The sequence below is a fragment of the Epinephelus fuscoguttatus genome, linkage group LG3, assembly GCF_011397635.1.
Source record: "Epinephelus fuscoguttatus linkage group LG3, E.fuscoguttatus.final_Chr_v1".
Lineage (NCBI taxonomy): Eukaryota > Metazoa > Chordata > Actinopteri > Perciformes > Serranidae > Epinephelus > Epinephelus fuscoguttatus.
The window spans coordinates 9,009,233-9,035,442 of NC_064754.1; the positions used below are offsets into that span (position 1 = coordinate 9,009,233).

Below are 26,210 nucleotides of genomic sequence, written 5' to 3' on the forward strand. Positions count from 1 at the left end.
CTTCTGTAACCGATTGTGTTATGTGGGCATATAATATTGTCTTGTATCGATTGCAGGACCCTATATTACATCAAATAGAAATCCGATTGTGACAGACTTTTTAATATCAGCAAATATTGCATTGTTGTCCACAGAATTGATATAATATTGTATTGTGATGAGACTGGTGACTTACACCCCTACTACTGACCAGGAAGAGACTCAAAAAGCTGCTAAGAGACACAAAATGACCCTAACGACACAAATATATATGGATGTGTGTGTGTGTGTGTGTGTGTGTGTGTGTTTGTGTTTGTATATGTATTTGTGTGTGTGTGTGTGTGTGTGTGTGTTTGTGTTTGTATATGTATTTGTGTGTGTGTGTGTGTGTAAGTACGAATTTGTATGTATGCATATACATGTATGAGACGTTCATGAATTAATTGATGAGTAGCTGAAAATGGGTTAAGGAAAAACAAGCAGTGTTGGGTAAGGGTTACTTTAAAAGTAATCAAAGTACGTTACTGCATTACTTTTTAAGAAAGTAACCAGTTACTTTACTGCATAAAGTAACTCAATTACTTTAAAGTACTTCCAACGTTACTCCCTGAGAAAAGTAACTCAAGCACTTTTAAAGTACTTTTGAGTATTCTACATTTCCTATTGGGCAATGGACCACAGGGCGCTAAGCCTACATTATTTTGTCTCCAAAATTAAAGTTATGGACCACTTGCCCTTCACTGAGGTCCAATTCTCCCATCACAGCCGTCACTTTGACCAGTAGAAACACACAACGATCTGCTGCCGTAGACAACTGTATGACAACAACACCCCAGCGTTTTTAATATTTCCTCTAGGGATGTTACCACACAGAGTAAAAGGGGGAAATGATGGTGTGAAACAGCAGAGGCACTTTGTCAACCCGCTGAGTTAACCTTACTGTCATTAGCATCAAGCTAGCAAACAATGGTACATCCTCACGGTCGGACATAAAGTAATAACATTAACAAATAGCGGCGGGGCTTTAACTCACCTCAACTGCAGAGGCTCCCAGCTTCATTTGAAACAGACTACATTATAGACGCTCCGTTATTTATTAATCCCTCTGTGTGTTTATATATTTACTTTTTATCCGCTCTGTTGTCTTTGTAAAGTTAACATATCACACCGTCATTTCAAACTCAACACTTGTTTCAAATTAAAAGCCCCTTATAACCTCAGCTGAGAGAATCCCTCCATTTTCTAAATAGGCTTTTATTCTGAAACATTTGTCAGAACTTCCTGTGGAAGATACAGTAGCGTGACAGTTTACGTATGGCGCTTCAAATGTAGCTCCTGCCATCTGCTGACACTTTTAGGTGACTACAACAACATGTCGGCCGGCACATAATTGGTGAGTACCAGCGTGTAGCGTGTACCAGGCATAATGCAAGTCCTGAGTCTGAAATATGTCTGTCAGCGAGTCCTACTCCACCTATTTAGACTCCACCGTAGACAACGGCAGCATTTCTCCGACCACGTAGCGAGCCACAAGCTCCGTGGCTTCTTTCAGACTGATAGGTTTAATGTTATCTCCGTTATTAGAACCAAACGACAGCCGTTGCTGTTTCGGAGCTGAAGGACCAGTGTTGTAAAAGTAACGGAAGTAACTGATGTCTTGTTTGAAAATGTACTTAAGTATTTGATTACTCAAACAGCAAACTAACGCGTTAGGTTACTCGTTACTGCAAAAAGTAATAAAAGTACTCTCACGCGTTACTTTGTAATGCATTATACCCAACTCTGGAAACAAGTAGGCTAATATTTCCTCAAATTCCTTTTCCAACATTATGTTGTTAATTAGAATCTAATCATTGAGTTTGTTGTGTAGGTTATCATCCATTTCAATTATTGTTATCTTGTTTTTAGCATTTTTGTTGTGTTTGTTTCACATGTTTGAAATAAATATCAATCATCAATCAAAATTATCTCAAAGAGTTACAAATCAAATCAAGTTTTTTTTATATAGCACACTGGAAAAACAACCACAGCTGACCAAAGTGCTGTACAAAATAAAAGTATAACACACAAACATATAGCAATATAACATGTACGCAAATATAAAACTGCATAACACTGATAAGAACAATTACATATGAAATATTAAAACCGCTATGAACAACCAAAGGCTACTGAAAACATGTAGGCCCTAAGATTGGTCTCCAAAGTGTCAGTGGAGGGGAGCATTTAATTGGTGGGAAGGCTATTCCAGAGCTCTGGAGCAGCTCCTGCAGAGGCACGATCAACATCAACAACATCAACAACAACAAACACAACAACATAAAGTCTGTGTGTCTTGCTCCAATGCAGTAGAGGTGGTGGTGTCTTTTCCACATCTGTGCCCAGGGCCTCATTATCTCATAATCCGCCCATGAAGTGTTTTATTTTGTTTATATTTCAGATCATGCCTAATACCATTGTTAAATATGGAGACCATGTAAATACATACTTTGGTAAAACAAAAATACACTTAAATATTTAAAGAAAGTACTTTACTAACAACTACCATTTACTATATTGATTTGGTCAACTTTAACAACCCGCACATGCGCAGACTGCCGCAGATCCGCTGACACCGGTAGTGACGTGAAAATGGCGTCCTCCGCTGCCCGGCTGGCAGCACGTTGGCTATCAGCATCCGTTTCTTCTGGACACCGCAGCGGCCGGTTTCTGACCGTCTCCTCCAGACATGCAGGAGTCTGTTCATGGACGGTGCCGCCGTCACACCGGGCAGGGTCAGCGGTTAGCACGAGCTCCTGGACACACGGGAATATCGTGACATTGAGAGGACTGACAGGTGAGATGCTAACTGTTAGCATAACATCAGAGTCTTACATATGGTGTCCTACAGCAGCAGTCCTCTGTCACTGTGCTCTGCGCTAACAGTCTGTTTAAATGTGCACAGCCTCGTCGTCTCAGGCTTTGTGATGTGTAGTGTTACAGTGTACAGACAGCTAAAGGCTAGCTTAGTCCTTTAAGGCTAGTTAGCATTGGTACAAGTATGATGTAACTGCTCTCTGGTAGTGAAAGACAGTATGATGACCCGCTCTGTCCAAGCTGTCACACCCCCATCGGGTTTGCATCTTATTATCAGTGGTGTAAGAAGTATTTACAACTTTTACAGTACTTAAATAAGTATGTCATCAATAATACCGTGTTTAAATACTCAGGCACAAGTTAGAGTCCTGCACTTAAAGTTTCTCTGAAGTAGAAATACAAAAGTATTAGCAAAAGGTTCTCATTATTTGATGCATTCATGTGCACATCACTTTAATGATGCAGCTGGTAAACCTGGAGCTAATTTTGATAACTGCTGGGTGGTTAAATCTATAATAACATAACATAAAATACTGGATTATATTTTGGATAAATCTAAATCTACAAAGTCACAAGTAACTAAAGTAGGAATGCACGGTAATATTGAATTTAAAATGAACTCTGAGAATTGGCCAACATGTTTTTACTTATTTTGCATAATGAATAAATATTACATACATTGAAAAGCATTCTATTTCATGTCTCTATCTGCTGATGGACCATCACCATAAAAGTATGCATGTATAATATGATGTTACTTCCACTACAGAAGAGACTTGATCCCTAAAAGTAGGTGGGAAATAAGCGGACACATTGATATCAGTATTGGTTATCTGCCAAATAAGTTGTTACATATTGGCATATCAAATCCAATATCATGCATCCCTAGCTAAAGCTATCAAATGACTAAAAAGTACAATATGTCTGTGCTCCAAAATGTATTTAAGCACAAGTATATGGTTGCATAAATTGAAATACTCAAGTAAAGTACAAGTACTGCAGAATTGTGCTTAGGTACAGTAATTTAATAAATGTACTTAGTTACAGTCAGGATTCAAGAAGTTTATTGTCATATGCACAAAAAAAATAACTCAGCGTTTTACACCATATAATGACATTTTTAATTGCCAGTCTCCATTTACACAAAACAATAATAAAATTAGAAATAAAGTTAGATTTTAAGAAAAATACATGAATAAGCAGAAACAAAAATCCGCTTTTCCACTATTTTACTACTTTATTTGTCTTTTCGTGGTCATGTTGTTACTGCAGGGCAATAAACAGACTATTCAACACAGAGTCAATTTTTGAATGTACTACAGTATTGTAGGACTTTTAAATAGAGTCGTATTCAAATGTGGTAAATTATTAAAATAATTGATCCATTTAATGTGCTGTAAAAACACCTCAGTGATCCTGCATTGGGTACACAGCATGGTACACTGGTGCAGTGCAAACGCATTCTTTGTGAAGAGTGTTCTAGTTAATACCTACAGTGTCTTATGACAGCAGTACAGTCAGGAACTCTGCTCTAATTTATGTTTCTTGCTGTCATAAATCATGTGCTGGTGGCCTGAATGCAATAATTTTGGACCTTGTTGATGTTAACAGCTGACTTCTTAAAGGACAACTTTGGTATTTTTCAACCTGGGCTCTACACTGACTGACTGACTGACAGCTGACTCCACTCATTCACAGTCACCACTGCCCCAGGGCCGCTACAATATGCTATCTACAGAGATAGCACTGGCGATCTGAACCAGTCAGTGGCGAAAAAAAGCACTTTTATACGGGACGCATTTGCCCCCATTACCGTTTTAGCTCGTTTCGCGCCTCAATACTGAACCAATTTTAGAACGAGTGGTACCCATGAATCATACGCATACATACACATGGGGAAATAGAGCCCAGGTTGAAAAATACCGAAGTTGTCCTTTAATGCTTTTTCTTGGGGCTGTGCACAAATAAACTTCCCCATCATTGAATATTGCTGATATCTCATCAGCATCTGAATGTACAGTAGTACCCCTGATTTAAATAGTGCTTTCTGGATCTTTTTCTTTGCAGGCTCGAGATGTCCCCATGGCATCTCCTGTCATTCTTTTCACACCAGCAGCAGGTCGACTAACAAGCAGGACTTCTATGAAGTCTTGGGTGTCTCTCGCACTGCGACACAGAAGGACATCAAGAAGGCTTACTACCAGGTCAGAGAAACACCTTGCTTTGTCACACTGTTGCTGTACACTGCAGTAAAGTTTCTTTGTAGTGTCCTGTTGCAAATAGCGAACATAATCTTCAGGGTTGTGATGCCTTTGAATGTCAGGAAATCTTTTTAAAGAGGTTTTAACGTGATGCGCTGTCATTCCCTGCCCTCATCTTTCTTTTTACTTTTTTATCTCGCTCCAGTTGGCGAAGAAATACCACCCTGACACCAACCCAGATGACCCAGGGGCCAAAGAGAAGTTTGCAAAGCTGGCTGAAGCCTATGAGGTACAAAACCAACTCCACTTAAGTATCAGAGATAATTTAGTTCCTTCTCCAGTCATGTGATTGTATGTGAATGTGATGGGCAGCATCATCAAATTATGCTGTTTTTGTGTGAAGGTGCTGAGTGACGAAGTGAAGAGGAAGCAGTATGACACATACGGAGCGGCGGGCTTCGACCCAGGCCGTGCTGGGGCAGCAGGCCAGCAGCAGTACTACAGGGCCGGGGGGACCACAATAGACCCCGAGGAGCTCTTCAGGAAGATCTTTGGAGAGTTTACAGGAGGAATGGGCTTTGGAGACATCCACAACATGTTTGAACAAAGGCCTGAGGTCAGAACTGCTCACACTGTAGCATCAACATGTTTTCATTAGATTATTATTTTACAAAGGTTTTTTATTTTGCTATTTATTTCTTGTTGTCTTTCCGCAGTTTGTGATGGAGCTTACATTTGCAGAGGCAGCAAAGGGCGCAAATAAGGACCTGACTGTGAACATTGATGACACGTGCCCGAGGTGTGATGGACAGGGCAACGAGCCGGGAACCAAAGTGCTTCACTGTCACTACTGCAACGGCACCGGCATGGTGAGTAGCAGACCGACAGGTGGCAGCAGGGTCATCAGCAGGGTCCACTGCCAAGCTCTTCAGGTTCTAATTTTCCATCAGTTGGTTTAATTTCCTCTCAGGATTTCCCCACACTGCTCCACCGTGTACAGTCAGCCACTATACATCATATCACTGTCTGTGTCGCCCCCTGCAGGAGACATTGAACACGGGTCCTTTCATGATGCGCTCTGCCTGTCGACGCTGCGGTGGGAAGGGATCAATCATAAACACGCACTGCGCTCTGTGCCGAGGTACAGGACAGACCAAGAAGAGGCAGACGGTCACTGTGCCAGTACCTGCTGGTAGGTTTCACCCTGAAATCTTGAAAAGAACAGTGAACAGATTCTCAGTATATCTAATTTTGTGCCACATTGTGAGTCTGTGTAAACCTGCTTTCACTGCTGTTGACTATGATTTGGAAATGTGGTCAATTTTGACGTATACATCTTGTCAAAAATCATATATTTTGTGGTTTTCTCACAGGAGTGGAAAATGGTCAGACAGTCCGTATGCCAGTAGGAACAAGAGAAATCCTCATTACATTCAGGGTGAGTATTGTTTGTTTTTGAAGCATTAATTAGTCATTGATTGTGTTGGACTTTAATGTGTTACATCTGAAATGTCCCGGTGCAGGTCCAGAGAAGCCCGGTGTTCAGGCGCAATGGAGTAGACATCCACTCAGATGTGTTCATCTCTGTAGCTCAGGCCATCCTGGGGGGCACAGCCACCGCACAGGGCCTCTATCAGACCATCAGTATAGTGGTGAGTAAGAAGGAACGCTACAAGTGTGGATGATATACAGCTAATGGGGGGTGTCGGGCGGTTAGAGATCAGGCCTTGGTGCAATCTTGTTGTCTTCTTCTGGAACTGTGAAAGACTTTCACGCTGTGACATGTTTTACCATCTAGACAGTGTGCTGCATTTGTCAGGTCCTTCTTCTCTGAGTTTATTGGCGGCTCGCAAACCAAGTTTAAAGGTACATGTACAGCTACCCACTGTGTCGGGTGTGTAGGTGCTGCCTTTGTTCAATGAAGTCAATGAAAGCAGCCTAGCTTAGGGATGCACTGAATATTCGGTAACCGAATATATTCGGCTGAATATTGCAAAAAAAACCCCACACATTCAGTATTTGGTGGAATAAGTTAAAAGCAAGGCCGAATAATAGTGGTGTGTTTTGATAACGCAATCAAACGGCGTGCCGTGACAGGTGGAGTAAAATGTTGGCAGTGTGGCGATCCGTCCATCACCACACTCGCATTTGCGACTAAAAATAGTTTTGTGCGAGCAAAATAGGCTTAAATCATTCAGCACGCTGTGCGAGCAGCCTACAGATTTGTGGGTTGAACGGGGGTCACAGACACAGACAGTAATGCATTCCTGTCAATTACGGCGGCCATCGGCTCACCGGGCGACAGAGAAGTCGGCTCCAATAATATCCTCTTCTTGGCGTGTGGACTGCCCAGAAGTACCTGAACAGCCGAGCCAGCTGAACACAGGTATGTGATGTGTCAGAGGAGAAATGAGCCGTTCACGGCCCACAAACCTCACCGCACTTTAGGGACTGTTCTTTACTTATGAAGGGACTTGTCAGGGGAGGAGGGTGGCTGGTTGATTGTTATTTTATTTATTTATTTTATTTTGATCCCCCCTATGTTAATCACTTATTGATGCTGTTTTTGAAGTATGAATAAGTCAATAAGTAATTTATTCCATTGAAATATCATTGATGTATTATAGAAAAGTGATTTATCTTTTTATAAATGACAAAAGACACATCTGTCTCATTTTCGCTGTGGTATCGTGATACTACTCAGAACCATGGTATTTTCATTGGTATCGCACAGTGGGTCCCAATTTTGGCACCATGACAACACTAATCTGGAGGGGGTTCATCTGCAAAAACTAATGAAAAACTAAACGATATTCGGTACTCGGTATTCGGCCAAGTGCTTAATATTATTTGGCTTCAGCCGCAAATTTTCATTTCAGTGCATCCCTAGTCTAGCTTCATATCTGCGCTATTTATCGGCTATAATTTTAATTATTGGAATAATGCATAATGATGTGCGAATATTGCCCAATAATTTATCGGCCTGATATATATTGTCAGTCCCTAGTTTGCGCAGGTAGGTAAACCATGAGTGTAACAGTGAATGTTCAGTGTGAGCTATAGTTTGTCAGAACTGTCAGACCAGGGAAGCTTTTTCAGTAGCGCATAGAGAAAAAGGCTTTTCTTTCTTTGCTTCATCTGATCAGCCGTTATAGAGACAACCAATCAAACCTCTGGAACAAACACCAGCCAGTAACAGTCAGTGGCTTATTGATTGGAGAACCCTGATCAGGGGGTGTTTGATTTATAATCCCTGCTGGTACACTCAGTGGAGACAGCGAGATAACAACGTATTGGGAGATTTTTATATAGCAGTGTCACAGCCCCACTGCTAAATGCATAAAGGGGAAACACTGCTAAGTAAATGTAATCAAGTACTGTACTTAACTGCAATTTGGAAGCACTGGCATGTCCATTTATCATCCTACCAGGCACTTCTTAGTCTCCAAATACATTTCCTTACACGGAGTTTCAGTAGAGCAGATTTCTGTTGTTTGTTCTCGTTTCAAAGTCGTCTGTGTTTTCAGATTCCTGCCAGTTGCCAGTCTGATCAGGTGATCCAGCTGCAGGGGAAAGGCATTCGGAGGATGAACAGCTACAGCTACGGAGATCACTACGTTCACATCAAGATCAGAGTGCCAAAGTAAGACCCACATAGTTGTGCTATAAATGTGTCAGACTACTTGTTTAAGCAAATCATGACAAAACATGACGATTTTTAGATTCAGTTATTGCAGCAACAAGATAACAGATGCAAAAACCAAAAGACTCTTAGCCTTATAAATCAAAACTATGATTTATTTATGGAAGATTTTAAAATATATTCCTCATTGAATTATCACAAAATGTGTATGACTTCATCTGCAGGACATCTCGATTTTCCATGTTATGTAATTTTGCAGTCCTCAAAGTGTCTCTGGTCTGTCTTCATACTTCCATCTCCTTTTTTTAAATCTTTAACTTCTATGTTATGTTTTTCTTATTTTTTACTTTGTATATTTTTCTCTTGCTAGTAGATGAAAACCTCAGTCTGTATAATTTAATTCTGTTTCTGTTCCTGCAGGAAGTTGACTCGCAGGCAGCGCTCCCTGTTGCTGAGTTACGCTGAAGACGAAGTAGATGTTCAGGGGACGGTCAACGGTGTCGAGCCCTCTACAGGTCAGTGTTAGAGCTCAACTCCACTGTTCAATAAAAGCATCACTCCAGTCTAGTGTGCAGAGAGAGCTATAGGCACAGATAGACAGTCAGGTTCTGTGTGCTGCAGGTTGAGCTGATGCAGTGTGTGTTTGTGTCCAGGAGGGGGCAGCAGCACCTCACATTCTGGTGCGAAGTCGACCAGCTCAGAGGAGGGACAGGACAAGCAGCAGCAGCAGAAGGAAGAGGGAGGCTTCTTCTCTAAGCTAAAGAAAATGTTTAGCTGACACTCAGGCTGCAGGTGGGAGCTTCAAACGGTAACTGAACCTCTGATGTCCTCCCCGACACACTGAAACATAACATTGTAAAAATGGCAAATCCAGTGTACCATTTCTGCAGTTACCATCTCCAATCAAGTCAAATTATTTATACAGAATATTTAGACAGTTTTCATGGGGCTCTATATCCCTTAAGTTTGACTATTGTAGGCCAGAAACACACTTTAATGACAGGAAAATGACAGGATTTGGTGTTTCTTCACCAAAATTATATTCCTAACATTGAAGGAAAGGCTTTGAAATAGCCCAACATGCATTTCAGAAGTTCAAGTGATGTAGAAAATGTAGAAAAACAAAAGTTCAACAGACTTCTTTGGTGGATATATATGTTTTTTAGGACAGGTGAGGTTGCAAAGGGAGACTTATGACTCTTGATCTGAGTATTTTTAAAGTCCTGGCAGTGGCCCCGTCTCCTTATGAGAATCAGCTCCAGCTCTATGGCAGACTGTAACTTGCTTTCCTTCCTCTCCAGGTAAAGAACGACGGTAAACATGGAAAAAGAAGAAAGGAAATCCACCGACTGGGCCTCCATGCTGTCTCCTCCTGCTTTGGGGATTGAGCAAGGAGGAGGAAGAAGAGAGGCAGAGTGGTATTTGTGTTGACACAGTCACACATTGTTGAAGCTGTGGTTGGCAAACAGGCCACGCAGACGCCAGGTCCACCCACACACCCACTGGCCCGTCACCACAGACAGGTGCTGAGCTGAGAAACTTAAGAAGCTGCTGGAAGAGAAACAAGATGGCGACTACAGAGGACTATTGTGGTACAACTCTCATCCCTGCGTACTTTGAAACTGCACTGCTCGTTGAGTCACAAAGTGCTCTGCAGACAGTAACTCTCTGTTTAATAAAACCAAGTACGATGAGGCAGACAGGAATTAAATGTCAGCTTGAAAAATACTTAGAAGAGAGGATGACCACCCACTACACTCACTTTACGTCATTACACAACCAGCATGTCAAATACACTTTTCCAAGGCATGGTCTAAATGTTGGTGAGCCTGCTATGCAGTCACCCTCTCATCTATGTAGGACACTGTTGATGAGCACTTATTTTTAAGGAATACTTCACCTTCCCAAATGACCACTTGTACATCAATTAATTGTACTGTGTTAAGTGGAATTTGTCAAGAAATCTTAGTTAATACTCAGATGTCTCCGGTGAACGAAGAATCCAAAAATTGAGAGAATGCTTGATGAATTAAAAAAAGGAGACACAAAACTAGTGCATATAATCCAAGTCTTAATCAAGCTTTTTTCCACAGTAATTAGTGTGTAGGTCCTAAAATGTTGAGGCAGAAGGAACTTGCTGTAGCTCTGGTTGAGAGTGAGAGACTGCCAGCACATAGTTTGCTGGGCACAAGGAAATGGAAATCTGTGTGGGTACACGAGACCCTAAAAACAGAGGGTGGATCGTGGAGAGCACCACCAGTTGGTCCAGGAGCTTCTCCTCCATGATGGCTGTTTCCAGGCATATTTACGGATGACTCTGGGGCAGTTTGACACCCTGCTGTCTATCATGATGATGGGGGTGCTTTTCCACTCTGACTTGAATTTTTTCAAGTCAAGGAATTCAGAGCGCTCGGGCAAAAACTCCAGGCGCCTAGAGCGTAGAAACTTGAGTAAAAAGCTTAATTCTTATTACAAATTATTACAAAAAGCCACCTCCAGCTGCTGAAACGCTTTCTGTGTGATCAGGGCCTGAGGCAGTGGTAGACCAGCAGCTCCTGTTCTCAGTGAGGTAAAATTACTGTCAGTGGAGTCTGGCTTTGAAGAGAGTATAGGTAAGTTTCACTTGTAGTTCGGCTTCCCGATGTAAAGAGCTGTCTGTTGTGGAAGCACTGAGCATGTGACTGGATACATGACATTTGGATTAAACTATATGTGTTGTTTGAGCCAACCGTATCATATGTTTTCATATAGTTTTTGGATTCTTTGTTCACCTGAGGCATGTGAGAAAAGCAATTTTCTCCATAAACTCAATGTATTTAAGGGAGAATAATTGATATACAAATGATTATTTAAGGGGGGAGGTATTCCTTTAGTGCGCAGTCGCCACACAACTCAGTAAAAAGAATTTTGTTTTTAAAAAAAAATCCTGGGACTCTCTGGATATTAAAACTTTCAAAGGCCATGAAACATCCAGTCCTGTGAAATGCATTGGGAGAATATTCTCATATTGTAGAAAGAAAGAAATAAAAACTGGTTAAGAAAAGGAAGTCGTGATTGTCTCAGTCAGACATAGATGTGTTCGATATGATTTGTTGAAAAAAGCTGTGTTATTTAATAAAATGCTAAAACATTCTTTCACTTGGAGTCTTTTATTTTAGGCATTAGCTTTAACATTTATATGTTAATACTGAAAGTCAACAGTAGATGGCGTTGTGAGTAACATCATGATTTACCCTTCAGTGCTGCTCCAAAGCTGCACAACTCTCCTCCACACTCACATACCCTCTGGCTGTTTGGTGTGTCCAGCCACCCACTTCATCACCGTGTGCAGCATCTGAACAGAAGCTTTTGTGAGGGTCCTTGAGAACCATCGCTTCAGACGGGGGTTTTCCAACTGAGCTCAGATTCAAAGTGGTCAGTCCTCCAAGCAAGACTTGTGGTGCCTCTCAGGGGAGAGTTTGGACTTCTATGAAGTCACAGGAACATGTGGAACAGGCCGGTGGCTGTGTTTTACATACAGCACATTCCTGCAGTATATTCTCTGTGCTCCTTAACGTGGTTTCTGAATAAAATGGGATGTTGTAGATCACTGTTTCTCAATCACAATCTGAAAACATGCACTGGAGTCAATGTTACACACAATATAAACCACTGATGGTTGTTATGTTATCTAAGAGTGTGTCTGGGAGCTTAAATACTTAGTTTGGCTGAAAAAGTGTCCTGAATAACAAATGTGTTTTCATTCTTAAATTTGGATGACATCACTTCCATCAGTAGCAAAATATTAATGTAAATAATTAAGGTCATTTAAGGCAGCCTGAACTTCCTCTTTCCCTTTCTAGGATTCTGGGATGCAACAAATCACCAGCGTTCCCAGTCATTATGATGTCACCATAACTGTAAATCACTCCTGCTCACTCATTAAAGTATGTCACGATGAAAGGGTTGCCATGTTCCATCTTACTCACCCTTATAAATCCCCTGAGGGCGGAAAACCGCTTTGTTTTCAGGATCAAATCAAGGTTTCCCTTCATGGTCCAATCCTCTCTGGTTTTGGAGGGAAAGAAAGCAGAATGGAGTATTTCATGCTAGAAAAGATTATTATTTTCCTTTAATGCCCACACCCACGCCATATATGAATATAAAATGAATGTATCAGTACACATCAACATGAATGACTTCACCAAAAGCTTACAAGGCAGTGTTCACTACACAGAGGGAAGTCAGAAAGCACAGGCTGAAATAGAATCAGTGTGCAGAAAAGTTACATGCAGCAAAAATTAACGAAAACACACTCAACTTTCAACAAAATGTGGTGGGGTGAAACACTTTGAAGCTCCAGATCAAGATAAAGTAGACAGTAGTCCTTAAAATGCATTTTATTTTCACCCTTAAGCAGATCAAAAAGGTGACATTTTCTATCCTCTCTAATAAACAACAAAAACTGTCGTCGTACTTCCTCTGTATTTCACATGGCACCCACCCACAGGAAGTCCCTCCTGCAAGACAAGCCAAAGTTAGTCAGTCTATTAAAACAATATAAATAAAATGTAAATGTAAAAACAATGAAACAGTGTCTAATTATCATTCAAATTGTCCTTACATAGAAAAAATAATATTATCAGTTGTTTTGGGCACTTTAAAAAAACTTTTCCTCTAACAATGAAAACCCTCCCTCTGTGTACCAACATGGTACAGTCTGAGTCTCACTTCCTGCTTGGCAGTTTGAAGCCATCACCAGCAGGTAACATGTAGCCCATGCTAGCTAATGTTTTGACTTGAATGCAGACAATAGATCAGTTTAGACTGAATGAACTGTGGTAGAATTTCATTGTATGTGTGGTTATTCCAGTAGTGTGAATGATGACATGAGCAATTAAACTCCATGTGTTCACTCACACACTGGTTTAGCCTCAGGCCTTATGCTACATAATGCAAAGAGAATTGCTGCAATCATAGTTAGCTTAACTTCACAACTGGGACTAAACAACTTTATACAGCTGTGTGGATAAAAAAAAAGCCAGTCCTGTCTCAAATCACGCACTTCTGTACTTAGACTTAATATTTTGAGTGCATAAGTGCGTTCACACTGAGAAGTATGGAAAATGCAGTGCACTATGAGTACCAGGATGGTGCACTCAAAACGGTCAAGAAGTTGAGTGTGGACTTCGACATACTTTCTGTTATATATACACATTTTAAATGGTATTGACTTAAAATCAGGTTTTTTTGGCATATGCACAACACTGTAACACATTTGAAATCATGTTAATGCTTTCACTATTATTTAACTGACTGCATGTTAAATAATGACTTTTATTTATTTATTTATTTATTTATTTATTTTTTTTATCTTTTTGGGCTGATGAAACACCTTTCAAAACCAAGACTGCCACCAAGCTAAAAACAAGTTCCCATGGAGCTGACAGTTAGGACTTATACAAGGCTTTCACTCTACTGCTCGGTATTCAAATACGGAGCTATACATTATGTTAAATGTTGAATGGGAACAGACGTACGACAAAAACCTTTACATCATGATTAAGTGACAGATTTTGTCCCAGACAGCCAGTCTCTACCACACTTAATCAAAGGCAATTAAACGTTGGACAGAACTTAAAGACTCTATTTGACCTTTTCTGGCCATAAAGGCATCAACCCATATAGACCCTCAGCTATACGACCAGATAAAAGCTTTTGTCTGCCAATCATGTGTGACTGGCAGCTGGTTGCTGGGAGTAACTGGGAAAAGTAAAGAGGCATCATGGGGAGTGATAATAGACTTTAGCATTACAGTACAAACAGCCTCACATCTTCTCACGGGGCAACACAAAAAGGTTAAAAGCTGAGTGTCGGGGCTAATTGGAGCTGTAGGGTGCTCTTGTGTTTCTGTTGTAGGCCGATAGATAATTTTATTTTGAGCCCAACAATGCTGCCTGTGTGGGCAAAAAGGACGGTGATTGACTGAAACCTTAAATGCACATTTAAGATGCCTGTTTGTGACAGGACCTGCTCGCATTAGACTGAATATATGGAAGTCTCAAAGCTGGTGACAGTGAAAGATTTAGTGCCCTCGATGCCTGGAAGCAACCCATCCTAAGCCTGGTTTACAAGGATTATTCACTGGTGCTGTTTGTCTGTCCACTGGGAACAGGGTTTTGTTTTATGTGGAGAGCGCTAAGCCTGGGATTTGTCCATGTTCCCAGTGGCTTTGCTGGGTCTTGAGGAGGACACTTGAGGTTATAGATGGGGCCTGAAGCTGCTCGTCCCTGGTAGGAAGTGAGGAGCAGGGCCTGAGACCTTGAAGGCGAATAATCCCCTGAATCGCCCACAAACCAGAGACTCTTTATCTGGATGTATAGAGCACATACACAAATCATGAGGATTTTATCTCTCAGCGAGGCCGAGCTCATATTTGAGCTCCTAAACATAAACTTGCTTCTCAGTGGTGTGGTTTTATCTACAGTTTCTCAGTGCACTATTCATGTTAATGTTTTGGGGTTTGACTGTTGCTGTAGCAAGGGGGCCTCCCTAGTGTCCCTGAGTCAAGTCCTCACTGAGGGTGCGTCTCAAGCCCGTCACAAGTCATAGACGGGAGGTTCCAGACGTAAAAGCGGGTTCACTCTTGCTGTAGCAACCCATTTTTATAAATCTGTGAACACATGAAACTGGATGTTGTCTTGGAACTTCTTACACCTTGTGTTAAAATGCATTGGCGGAGGTGGTCAGGTACGCAATGTGACCACATTGAACCAACACATTCCCATTCCAACCTTGTCACATGTTGACGTTTGGTCATGGACTTTCCATGTCCAGATACGACGTGCAAGGTACCCTGGGTGCATTGGTTATTGATGTCAAGTTCTGCCTGTTACATGTATTGTCCTCTTTTAAAAGACACTTCCATTTTAACAGGAAATTTACTGTTTCAGTCTCTTTCAAAATAAACACCTTATGTTGATACAACACCACAAATTTACTTTTTTTCCTTCAACAAACGCACGTAGTTAGGGTTAGGCAACAAAAGCATGTGGTTTAGGAAAAAAGAACAGGGTTTGGCTTTATAATCAATGCGAACACCATTCTCCTGGGTGAGAATCTGTGTTTGTTGGACCCATCCTCCACCCCTTCCACCCACTGTACTTGGACTTTGTCTGCCTTAACTTTCGCTCTTGTCCCGCCGCGTTTCCCCCTGACGCTGCTGGGCACTGTTAAACTATACCTGTGACCGGTCACCAGTGTTAAAAGATGGCTTTTTCGTCAGTGTCTGATGCCACAAGTCACTGCCTAAGCGCCAGATTTCAGTGAGTTCTGAGTGAGACCGGGTTGACTGAACACAAGTCTGAATGCAACTGTGTTTTCAATTCACACAGAGTATACTCAAGCAGATATACAGTATGTAATCGCGTGTGACTGTTCCAAACCAGTGAGACAGCAGCCATTAGCCAGTTAATCACCTAAGTTACTCACAAGAAAGAGTCTCTTGGATGGAGTCAAGATGAGGCCAAGTGTCTGCTTTCTATTTGGTCCCATGAAAGAACACAAGCAAAACCTGGTAATTTACATCGCAATGCTATCCTGTAGATGTGCTACCTGTGGCAACAAGTTTTTTTTTTTTTTTTTTTTGACTTGGACAGAGTGATTGGATCTCAATCAGATCTCACTGGAGACACATAATATTAAAACAAGGTGTAAATGGGGTCAGGTTAAATCATAACTTGATACAGTCTGGAGTTGTATAGATGGTGTGATTTGTTATTAAAGTATAGCTGATTTGGTACAGGGGCGGCACGGTGATGTGGTGGTTAGCACTGTCACCTCACAGCAAGAGGGTTCCTGGTTCGATCCTGGGTGTGGGAGCCCTTCCATGCGGAGTTTGCATGTTCTCCCCATGTCAGCGTGAGTTTTCTCCAGGTACTCCAGCTTCCTCCCACAGTCCAAAGACATGCAGGTGAATTGGTGACTCTAAATTGGCCGTAGGTGTGAATGTGAGTGTGAATGGTTGTCTGTCTCTATGTGCCAGCCCTGTGATAGTCTGGTGACCTGTCCAGGGTGTACCCTGCCTCTCACCCAGTGTCAGCTGAGATAAGGCTCCAGCCCCCTCGCAACCCTCAAGAGGATAAGCGGTTAGAAAATGCATGGATGGATGATTTGGTACACTAAATCAAAAACAAGTAGTTACCCAGCAGCCATAGCTGCACTGAACAAAAGATCCTGTTGACTGACCCTGTAAATGACCATGTAATTTTTCTGTGATGTTTTGTGATGTCTGTGCTATGTCTGTGCTTGTGTTAACCGTGATCGATCTCTGTAAATGTACAGTTAGTGGAAATGAATTTCCCTCTGGGACGAATAAAGTAAGTCTAAGTCTACCTGGATGTAACTCTAGTTCTATGCACACATACCCTAGAAGACTTAACCAATAGTATGCAAGCACATATGCTATAGAGATTATGTTTTTTTCATGAGAGCAAAACCACTTAATAGTAAGACTACATTCAATCTAGAGGTAGAAATCACGAGTCACTTAAATTCCAATCTCATCAAGCCTTCTTTTCAGTAAGAACATCAGTAAGTGATTGTACCAAAAACAGACTGAACACCATTTCAGCTCAAACATTTATGTTCAGGTCAGTAGTATGAATCTTTAAATAAGCTTTTAAGTTGTGGCTGAGCTGACAACTTTGCTTTGAGTCACCAGTGAGGGAAACTCCTGCTAAAAATGACTCATTCCAGTGACCGTGATGTTTCAGTTTAGTTTGGAGACTCTGATGGGGGCAGCTGCAGAGGTAGAGAAACCCAATAAATTAATGCTGGCCTTGTATGTTTCTGCAAACCACATATATGTAATATTTGTACGTAATTATGGGCTGGGTAGAGCAGGTCATCCATTAATGGCAGGGTTGGTGGTTCAATCCTAAGCCTCCTGATGGGCAGGCCACCGGCATGACTGCCAGCTCTGCCGCCGTCAGTGTGTGTGAATGGGTGAATGAGAGGCAAAATTGTAAAGCACTTTGTCCGTGAAGGGAGTTACGCACTGAAAGCACCATATAAATGCAGTCCGTTTACCACAGGAATGTAAAGATTTGTTTGGTTATTCACTGAGCGTCTCTAGCTTCAGCTAGCTGTTGCTTTATCGGTTTTTAAAGTGACCTCCAAGTCTATGTTGTTTAATCTTTATTATCATGACACTAATCTGTTTGGTCTGTTTGATGGTTCTCTGTTGTTATTTGTTGATCTTTACAGTGTGCTATATAGTCTGATCCTTTTTTATGATGTGGTGTGCTACAGTTAAGTTCAGTTCCATTCTCTATTCTCTCCTTTACAGGCTGCAGAACAACATGTCTGGTGCTGGCAGGCATCACTGTAGAGCTTAAGGACACTTCGGCAGGATGGATGCTCGCTTCGATGCTAAAACCTGGCCCCTCATCTACTTTACCACTGTGGTCCATGTGTCCTCGCAGAGAGCCTCATATTTAAGGTCTGACCTCGACCTGTTTATTTGTTATACATGTGATTTCTCAAGATAAAAGTGTCAGTTCCTAAATTCTATGAAAGGTTTAGGATCTCGGTTATTAAACTAGCCATTTGAGAGCTTTGAGACTGCACAGCACCGAAAGAAAGGCAAGAGTGAGTAATCCAAATCAGATTAGCCCGTGATTCATGCTGCAATCACAGCCTCCAACTCACATTTTTTTGGGCCAACGGTTATTGGCACCCAGGGACTGGAGGCCATAATCACAGGGGATAGCTGTGCACCAAGCAGTGAGCCAACTGAGAGATATTTCATTCCTGATCCAGTAACCATCATTCAGCTGGAGTGTGTGTGTGTGTGTGTGTGTGTGTGTGTGTGTGTGTGTGTGTAAGGCTAAAGGGTAACATTGGTTCCAGCCTGTTTCCCATTTCCCCTCAATCAGAAGAACCTCTGGTCCAATTTCACCCTCCCCTTCCACCCCCAATCCTCAGCTAATTAGGGTTCCAGATCACTGCCACATGCATGTGGCTGACAGCAGTGTGTGTGTATTTATATGTCCATCTGAAGGGGTCAAGGAGATGTTCCTTTCCTCACCAACTATCAAAAGGTTGACCCCAGATTTAGCATCAGATTACCAGTTTGCCAAATGTTTTCCATCTGGTCTTTCCATATCAATCCAGAGCTCACTGGCTGATGTTCTGGTTTGGCCCCAGCCCTCCAGCTCTCACCCAACTACAGAAACACAATGACATATAGCACACAAATGGATGACCTCATGCCTGGTAATGTTTCCCTCAGATTTGTAACGCTGACTGTGAAGCCTGTTCGCTTTCAACCCAGCTACCAATCTGCCTGCCTGCAAAAACATACATTTTGAGGTTTTTGGTTGATTTATCGTCCTGCTGTGAGAGAAGAAATATCTGGGTGGAATGGCGGGTTCCCGTGGTTGGATAATTATTGTATAAACCTGCAGCGCTTTAAGCAGGCAGCCTCTGGGAGCCCATCAGTTTTGCCAAAAGCAAAATGTGCTGAAATGATTTGGAACTGGACTGGGGCAGCTGCGTATGTGTGTGTATTCATACAATGCACTGTATGTTTATGTCATCAAGTTTATACCTGTAATTTATTCTAAATGCAGAAACATGGCATTGCTGTTCTGTTTAAAAATATTAAAAAAAAAAAAAAAAAATCTACCATTGCACATTTTTGCTGAGCATTTCTGTTTCAGGACTTCACAGCTTTAAACCTTTGGATTTATTTTTCCTACTACTTCAGGTGTCCATTGGTTTCCATTGATTTTGCACAGTTTATAAACCAGTTAGCAGATCTGGCCCACAGTCATGGAGGGTCAGAAGGTACAGCTGACCCCGGCCCAAGGCCAAGGTGGGGGCCCATGAAGAGGTCTATGGCTTACTCTTACATGGGATCAGGTGCAACAGTTTAGCTACTTACGTAAATCACTGACAGTGCTCTGCTCCACTCTGCTTTTCAAAATAAGAATACAAGGTTTTAACAGAAGATACAAGTAGGCAGAAAATACATGTGGAAATATGATTGATTGGATTATATTCGCAGGAAGTGTAGACATGTATAGAGCTCATAAGTTATGCCCCTTCCAGTAGACCCCCATCGGACCTCTTGGCTCGGAAAATATGAATGGGAGTTAATGGAGAGAAAATTATTATTTTCTGGTCCCAGTCATTAAATGCCTTGGATTACACAAACGTTTTGTGTAGGTCTAAATAATATTTTTTCATGTTAAGAGTTTGACAGTTTATTGTATGGTTCTTCAGTTAAAGGTTGTGGAAACAACGTAATAAGAAAGACTACATGTCGCCTATGTGACGTCACGTCATCACACTTTCCCTCCACTTCTCAACTCACAGTGCTGCCGCTGCGTCTTCTGCCACGATCTACGGAGCCATCAGATCAAGATGCCGGTGTGTTTCGTAGCTGAAACTTTCCACATGTCCAGACTTGTAGTGGTTTTCGCCACGCTTAAGGCTTTTGTCCTCTCCTCGGAAGAAGGCAGTGAAGTGTACCAGAGACACAGCCATGTTCCGAGTGCGAGTGGTGACGTGTATCATACGCATTGAGAGCAGCGAAGAGCTGTAGTCCACAGAGCACTCTCACACAGAACCGGGTCCATATCATTGGTCCGACAGCCCATTGGTCCGACTGTCCATGGTGTTGAACGGCTCGCAGCGGGCGTATGGTGCGCCGCGACCACCTCTGGGTCAGCTGGGAAAGGCTTGAGGCGAAGCAGGCTCACGGCTTATGTGTTTGCCACTTTCTTTTTCAATTTAACCCACACCATGATCTTTTCCTGACCCTAACCAAGTGTTTTTTGTGCCTAAACCTAACCAGACCTTAACCACAGGGCATCATGATGATTTCGGAACAACGGGACTTCGGAACAATGGGCTGTCAGACCAATGGGCAGTTCCCCACAAAACCTAACAGTATCAGACTTCTTCCTGCTAAATTGTAGCCTTTTTGCACAAAAAAATATATTAAAAATTCACAAACAACATAGTGAAATTCACGGCACAATTCAAACGGAACCAGAAAATAATTTTCATCTAGCCATTGAAATACATTATGAGAAATCGATTTTAAGGTCCCATGTACTGGAAACGGAAACACGCAACTTACGAGCTCTATAGGAAACATGTTGTCCCCCTGCCTGTATTCCCTAGCGGCTAGCCTGAGCGAAAGTGTAAGTAAAAGCCAACCCCACATTCACTCTCATTTGGAGTTTCACCTCCCTATATTTGCATTTCTTCGGCACTGTGTCTCTTGGATGTCTGCTGCTTGTAGTCTGCCACCTGATCGCCTCCTTTTTATAAAGCCCCACCCTCACCTGAGCGCTGAGGGGGTACAAATCCGTAAACGCTCCAAACACAGAAAACAAGAAAACACTAGAAAAATTGTTTCAAAGTTTCTCTTAAAGATTTTCATACCCTGCAGAAATGAATGGAAATGAATGGCTAGGAAACACAGCATGGCTCACTAATGGTTTATATACAGTTTGTAATAAATGGGCCAAAACAGGCAAAACAGATCCTTAAATAATACATTTGGACAATGATAGCTGTAAAAATGGGAGCACCTCTTGCAGCCTATTCGCTAGAAGAAAATGTTGGCATTGTATGCTTTTGCAAACCACAGATAGTTAAAATTGTACTTTTCAAATGTATCATATCAATCTTTCTAAAGTGACAAAGTGTGTGAGTTGACTTTGTCATCGGGATGTTGGATGGTGCCAAGCTGCAGAGACCAGCAAACAGCAAAATTCTGTTTTTACAGAGGAATTGCTGTGTTTCTTGCCAGGATTGTGCAACTTAAAGCCGGTCTTTTAAGCCAAAATATGATATTTTCCAAGTGTATTTTTTGCCTAAACCTAAAAACACGTTAACCGCAGCATTGTTGAAACGTTACAATGGATATGCTACATAACAGTGTAAAAATGTAATTTATATGTGGTTTATAGAAACCAACTATGTCAACATTTACTCTGGCGACCGGGTTGCTTCTTGAGTAAAAGGGAGAAACTCCGAGGGACATTTAGAAGAATAACTCATGAAGTTTTATCATTTTTCACATTTCTTATGTGTACCTTTTTACAAAGGAGGAAATAGAAAGTGATTTGACGACAAGATAGCTCAAGTTTTCTTTTGAATTTTGTTATTTTTTACAGTTTTGATGAACAGACTAATCATACATTCTAAAGTCACCATGATTATTTGAGTATTTGAGAGGATTAAGCCATTGCTAGTGTACTCTGTAGTACAGAGGTGTTCTGAAGTTCATATAGCCATGTGTACACTGTAATGTAGATGCGTGCATTCTGTCATGTGACCGCACATGTGAATTTGTTCATTACATGCTTATTTCAATGCATACACATGAGCATGTGTGTTTCTACATGCGCTTCTACATCTGTCAGGACCTTAACATCATGCTCACAATCCCCCAGTGAAGCTGACCAGACTGCACTGCACACACACTAATCATTCAGTGAAGGAAAATCTCCCCTACCGTCTCCCCCACCCGCCCGCTCCCCCTGCCAGTCTCCTCTGGTAGGTTTCGTCGGCCTCACAGCAAACAAACCCCCGCTATAAATCACACAGTGGTTAGCAGCACGGTCAGCAACAAGCACAGCATGGAGTATTATTACTAACTGCGGCCACTTATGGTAAACCTGACTGCTGTTAAAAGGCGGGATGGAGAACGGAGTGTGTGAGTGTCTGTGTGTGTTAGTGAGTGTGTGTGTGAAGAAGGAAGACAGAGTGAAGCAGTTCACAGCTGAGTATTGTTCCATGTGGAGCAGCTACTAAATGTACCTTAAAGAAAATAGTTGGCAAATGTTCTCATTCGCTCTCTTCTGAAGGGTTGGTTTTACTGGAGGTTGTGTGATGGACTATTTCTTGGCTGGAACTTCCTGTTCAATTTTTACTCTTCTGTTTTGTTTGTTATATTTTACAGATTAAACGCACAGGATATGTTAATTTGTGATCTTTAGACGTGTTGGTGGACAAATCATCTACCTTGATACAGTGCCATGCTAGCTGTTTCTCCCTGTTTACAGTGTTTATGCTAAGCTAAGCTAAGTTTCTTCTTGCTGCATATTTTCTCATCTAACTCTCGGCAAGTATGCAAATAATAGTATCTCAATATGTCCAAGTATTCATTAACGGTGAGATGTTCTTGTCAATCACTTAAAAGTACTGCAGGTAAGTCTGGTGGAACATAGTTGATATTTACTCTCAGTCCCAGGTCATCAAATACCGACACTTTGGGTTGGTGGTTCGGTCTGACTACCAACCACAGACTGTATATAAAGATGGACAAAGTGTCTTTACTTAGTCTCACTGTACAAAAATAAAGGCAAAATAGCCCAGCTACGATTGCTGCCATCTTGTGCTGGTGACGTCATTTGGAGCCAGAGTTTTGAGCCAGAGATCTACAAGTTGATCTCTCTGGTATCAAGTTCCTGCCCATATACCTGCCTGACCAACTGTGAGCAGCGCCATTGTAGAACCAAACTTATCAGAAAAACAATTACTTGAACAGACATCAGGAGGATAAAAACTATACCTCATGTCCCATTCGCTAACATGAAGGGGGCGGGGTGATGGAGATGTTTTGGCTTCACTTATGGGAAGCTGTCATGTTGTCAGTCTATGCTACCGACCCAAAGTGTCAATATTTGACGACCTGGGAATGAGAGTCAACAAGCAAGTATCTTTCTCCAGAGTTATATACAGCCCCTTAAGTATTGTACCAAACGTTTGTAGCCTTCCAGCTGTCTGTAATAATGTAAAACACAGATGATGCAGCTTTTAACTTTGTACTTATTCACAAAAACTCTCCAGCCAATCAAAACTGAGGATTCCCCATGGCTACAGTGTCATGCCTTTTAACTGTTAATTTATACTTTGTGAAACTCTATAAGCTGTCAGTATGCCTCAACAAGAATACAAGATAATCTTGTTTATTGCTCTGGCTACATGATAAATATCTTCATTCCAGCAGATAGATGCTGTAATCAGAGATTTCCCAAACTGAGCAGCCTAGACGTCCTTTGGCAGCTCTCTCTGCCGGAGAAAGGAAAAGACAGAGTGCAAAGAGATGTAGCTGAGCGGGCGGGTGGAGTTTATTTGATTTATCATCGCTGCAATGAGCCAGAACTGTTCTGTTGGGTCAAGAACGCAACCCAACCCCGTCTGATTGTTCCCATGCTGCAGGTGTGGTTCTAGTCCAACCTTTTTTCCTTTTTTTATTAAAGTATGTAATCTTTATTTAACCAGGACAGTTGATTAATAATTAATTATTGATAATGACACTCTGGCCAGAAGCAGTTGCAGGGTATTAGGGCAAAATGGGGCAAAGAAAATAGACATACAGTCCGCTGAAGCTGGAAGGATTTGAGACAGAACATATAATTTGTGCAAAAGTAACGCCATCGACAAACATACAGCCAAGAGCAATGACAGACACACAGAGAAGTTAATGGTCATTTCACTGAGAGATAAATGTTCCTCTAAATGTATCCGATAGAATCTTTGATGGATGGGAGAGAATTTAAATTGTCCGCTCTGAGTTTTTCCTCTCGACTTATTTGAAACTGGTCGGATTTTGTGAGATCAGTGAACTGAAACAAAAAGGAGCCAAGGGAGTTTTTAACTGAGTGGGACTTTGGCAGGATCAGGCAATAAAACCTCTAACCATTTCTTCTAGATTTAAGTTGCTTTTAGAGGTGGCTGTTAATGTGTTAAAAAGGCCTGGTCTCCAGCAGTTCTCATTAGGGTTAGATGGAAAAATTAGATCGCATTAGAATTGCGTATTTGAATCCACTCAGATTCCACAAAATGGTTTTCGAACTGGACAACTTGTTGTATCTCCTGAACCACTGCCGCCCCAAGATCACCATCAGTGGCTTCAGGTATGTTTCGTCTTGCAATTCAGTCACATAAAGGCTAATTTATACTTGTACATATGTGCATAGGCTCTACACAGTGCCTGAGCATTTATACTTGTGTGCTGGTGTGTCTGCATCCCTCTGCAATTACAACTCGAAAACACTAGTTGGCACTGGGGTTCCTATACCTATACTGTGTTGAGTTTTTGTGAAGTGCAGTAAAGTTTGATTGATTTAACTAACACTCCTAAAACACACGCAGAACATGCCGTTATAGTGACAACATTACATAAAGGTACAAAATCTGGCTCTATTATAACTCACAAAGTTCACAGACAAAAAAAAAAAATTAGCTTTTGCTAGACATGTTTTTTTCCCATATATAAAACATGCTAATGACGTCAGCATAAGCCTATGGCATTTTCTATTGCGTAAATTAGCCTAGCAGATAGTGGACCTTTCCTCTACTTATACAAAGCCAGGAACAAAAGATACATTTAACAAACGTAATGTTACAAAGTTCAGCTCCATTATAACTCTCAAGATTTTTCGACAAAACACTTTTCATATACTAGACACGTTTTTCCCACATAGGCCTAAACCACATACTAACATTTTTTGCAAAACCAGTGACATTTTATTTTGCATAAATTAGCTTAACGATAGTGGACCTTCTCTTTCATACACAGGACTTAAAATTCTGATCTGTGGGGGCTTTATATCTTCAAGTTATTGCTTTTTATCTGTGAAATAAAAGTATGTTTCCAATGAGGGAAATGGGTTTCAGTTTACCAAATAAATAGGGGCGGCACAGTGGTGCAGTTGTTTGCATTTTTGCCTCACAGCAAGAGGGTTACTTGTTCAAACCCCAGGGTGGGGGAGTCCATCTGTGCGGAGTCTGCATGTTCTCCCTGTGTCAGCGTGGGTCTTCTCCTAGTACTCCAGCTTCCTCCCACAGTCCAAAGAAATACAGGTTTACTGGTGACTCTAAACTGACTGTAGGTGTGACTGTGAGCGTGAATGGTTGTCTGTCTCTGAGTCTGGTGACCTGTCCAGGGCGCACTCCATCTCTCGCCCATCTCAGCTGGGATAGGCTCTGTTCTGGGACCCCCAACAGGAAAAGCGGTTATGGAAAATAAATGAATGAATGAATGCGCGAATTAATTAATTAAATAAATAGGAGGTCTGCGTTGCTGCAACATGAAATTACATTTCTGGGGAGGTGCACATCAGGCTGTGTGTCTACATGGAGACTATGCCATAGGTAGGTTGTCGATTTCACTGTATAAATCCCACCTAAAACACAAGTGAATATGTTGGTACACAAGGCACTGGAGTAACAGCCGGGAACTAGTGCCTCTTTTCTATTTGCTGAATTACTGTTCTTGTGGTAGTTGTCCAGACAAGTGCTGTACATTCTGTACTTTTGTCCTGTCAGCTGTTGAACTCATATCTGTGTGTCACTTTTAGGGTCTATAAATTATTTGGAAAGTCTAAAGAAAGTAGGATTTGACCAAGAGATTAATGGTTGAACATGAACCACATGGAAAACTGTACACAAGGAAAATGAATGATTAACCTAAACAGAAACAGCAGAGATGCTCGTGAGCATGTCTTGAACTTTGGATCTTC

General features: G+C 41.6%; 1 protein-coding gene across 3 annotated transcripts; it reads left to right on the forward strand.

The window, feature by feature from the left end:
• The first annotated feature begins 2,592 nt into the window (after positions 1–2,592).
• LOC125882994 (dnaJ homolog subfamily A member 3, mitochondrial-like) lies at positions 2,593–11,811 on the forward strand. 3 transcript variants are annotated; one of them, XM_049567085.1, is made up of 12 exons: positions 2,593–2,815; positions 4,903–5,039; positions 5,242–5,325; positions 5,440–5,652; positions 5,753–5,905; positions 6,081–6,228; positions 6,410–6,474; positions 6,560–6,688; positions 8,564–8,679; positions 9,100–9,194; positions 9,333–9,487; positions 9,981–11,811. In XM_049567085.1, exons 1-11 carry the CDS (start codon positions 2,611–2,613, stop codon positions 9,455–9,457), a joined length of 1,470 nt encoding a protein of 489 aa, XP_049423042.1. In that variant the 5' UTR covers positions 2,593–2,610; the 3' UTR covers positions 9,458–9,487; positions 9,981–11,811. The 3 variants fall into 3 exon arrangements, with proteins under 3 accessions (XP_049423042.1, XP_049423048.1, XP_049423057.1); XM_049567091.1 differs by having other exon boundaries at positions 9,333–9,471; XM_049567100.1 differs by lacking the exon at positions 9,333–9,487.
• Positions 11,812–26,210: the final 14,399 nt, after the last annotated feature.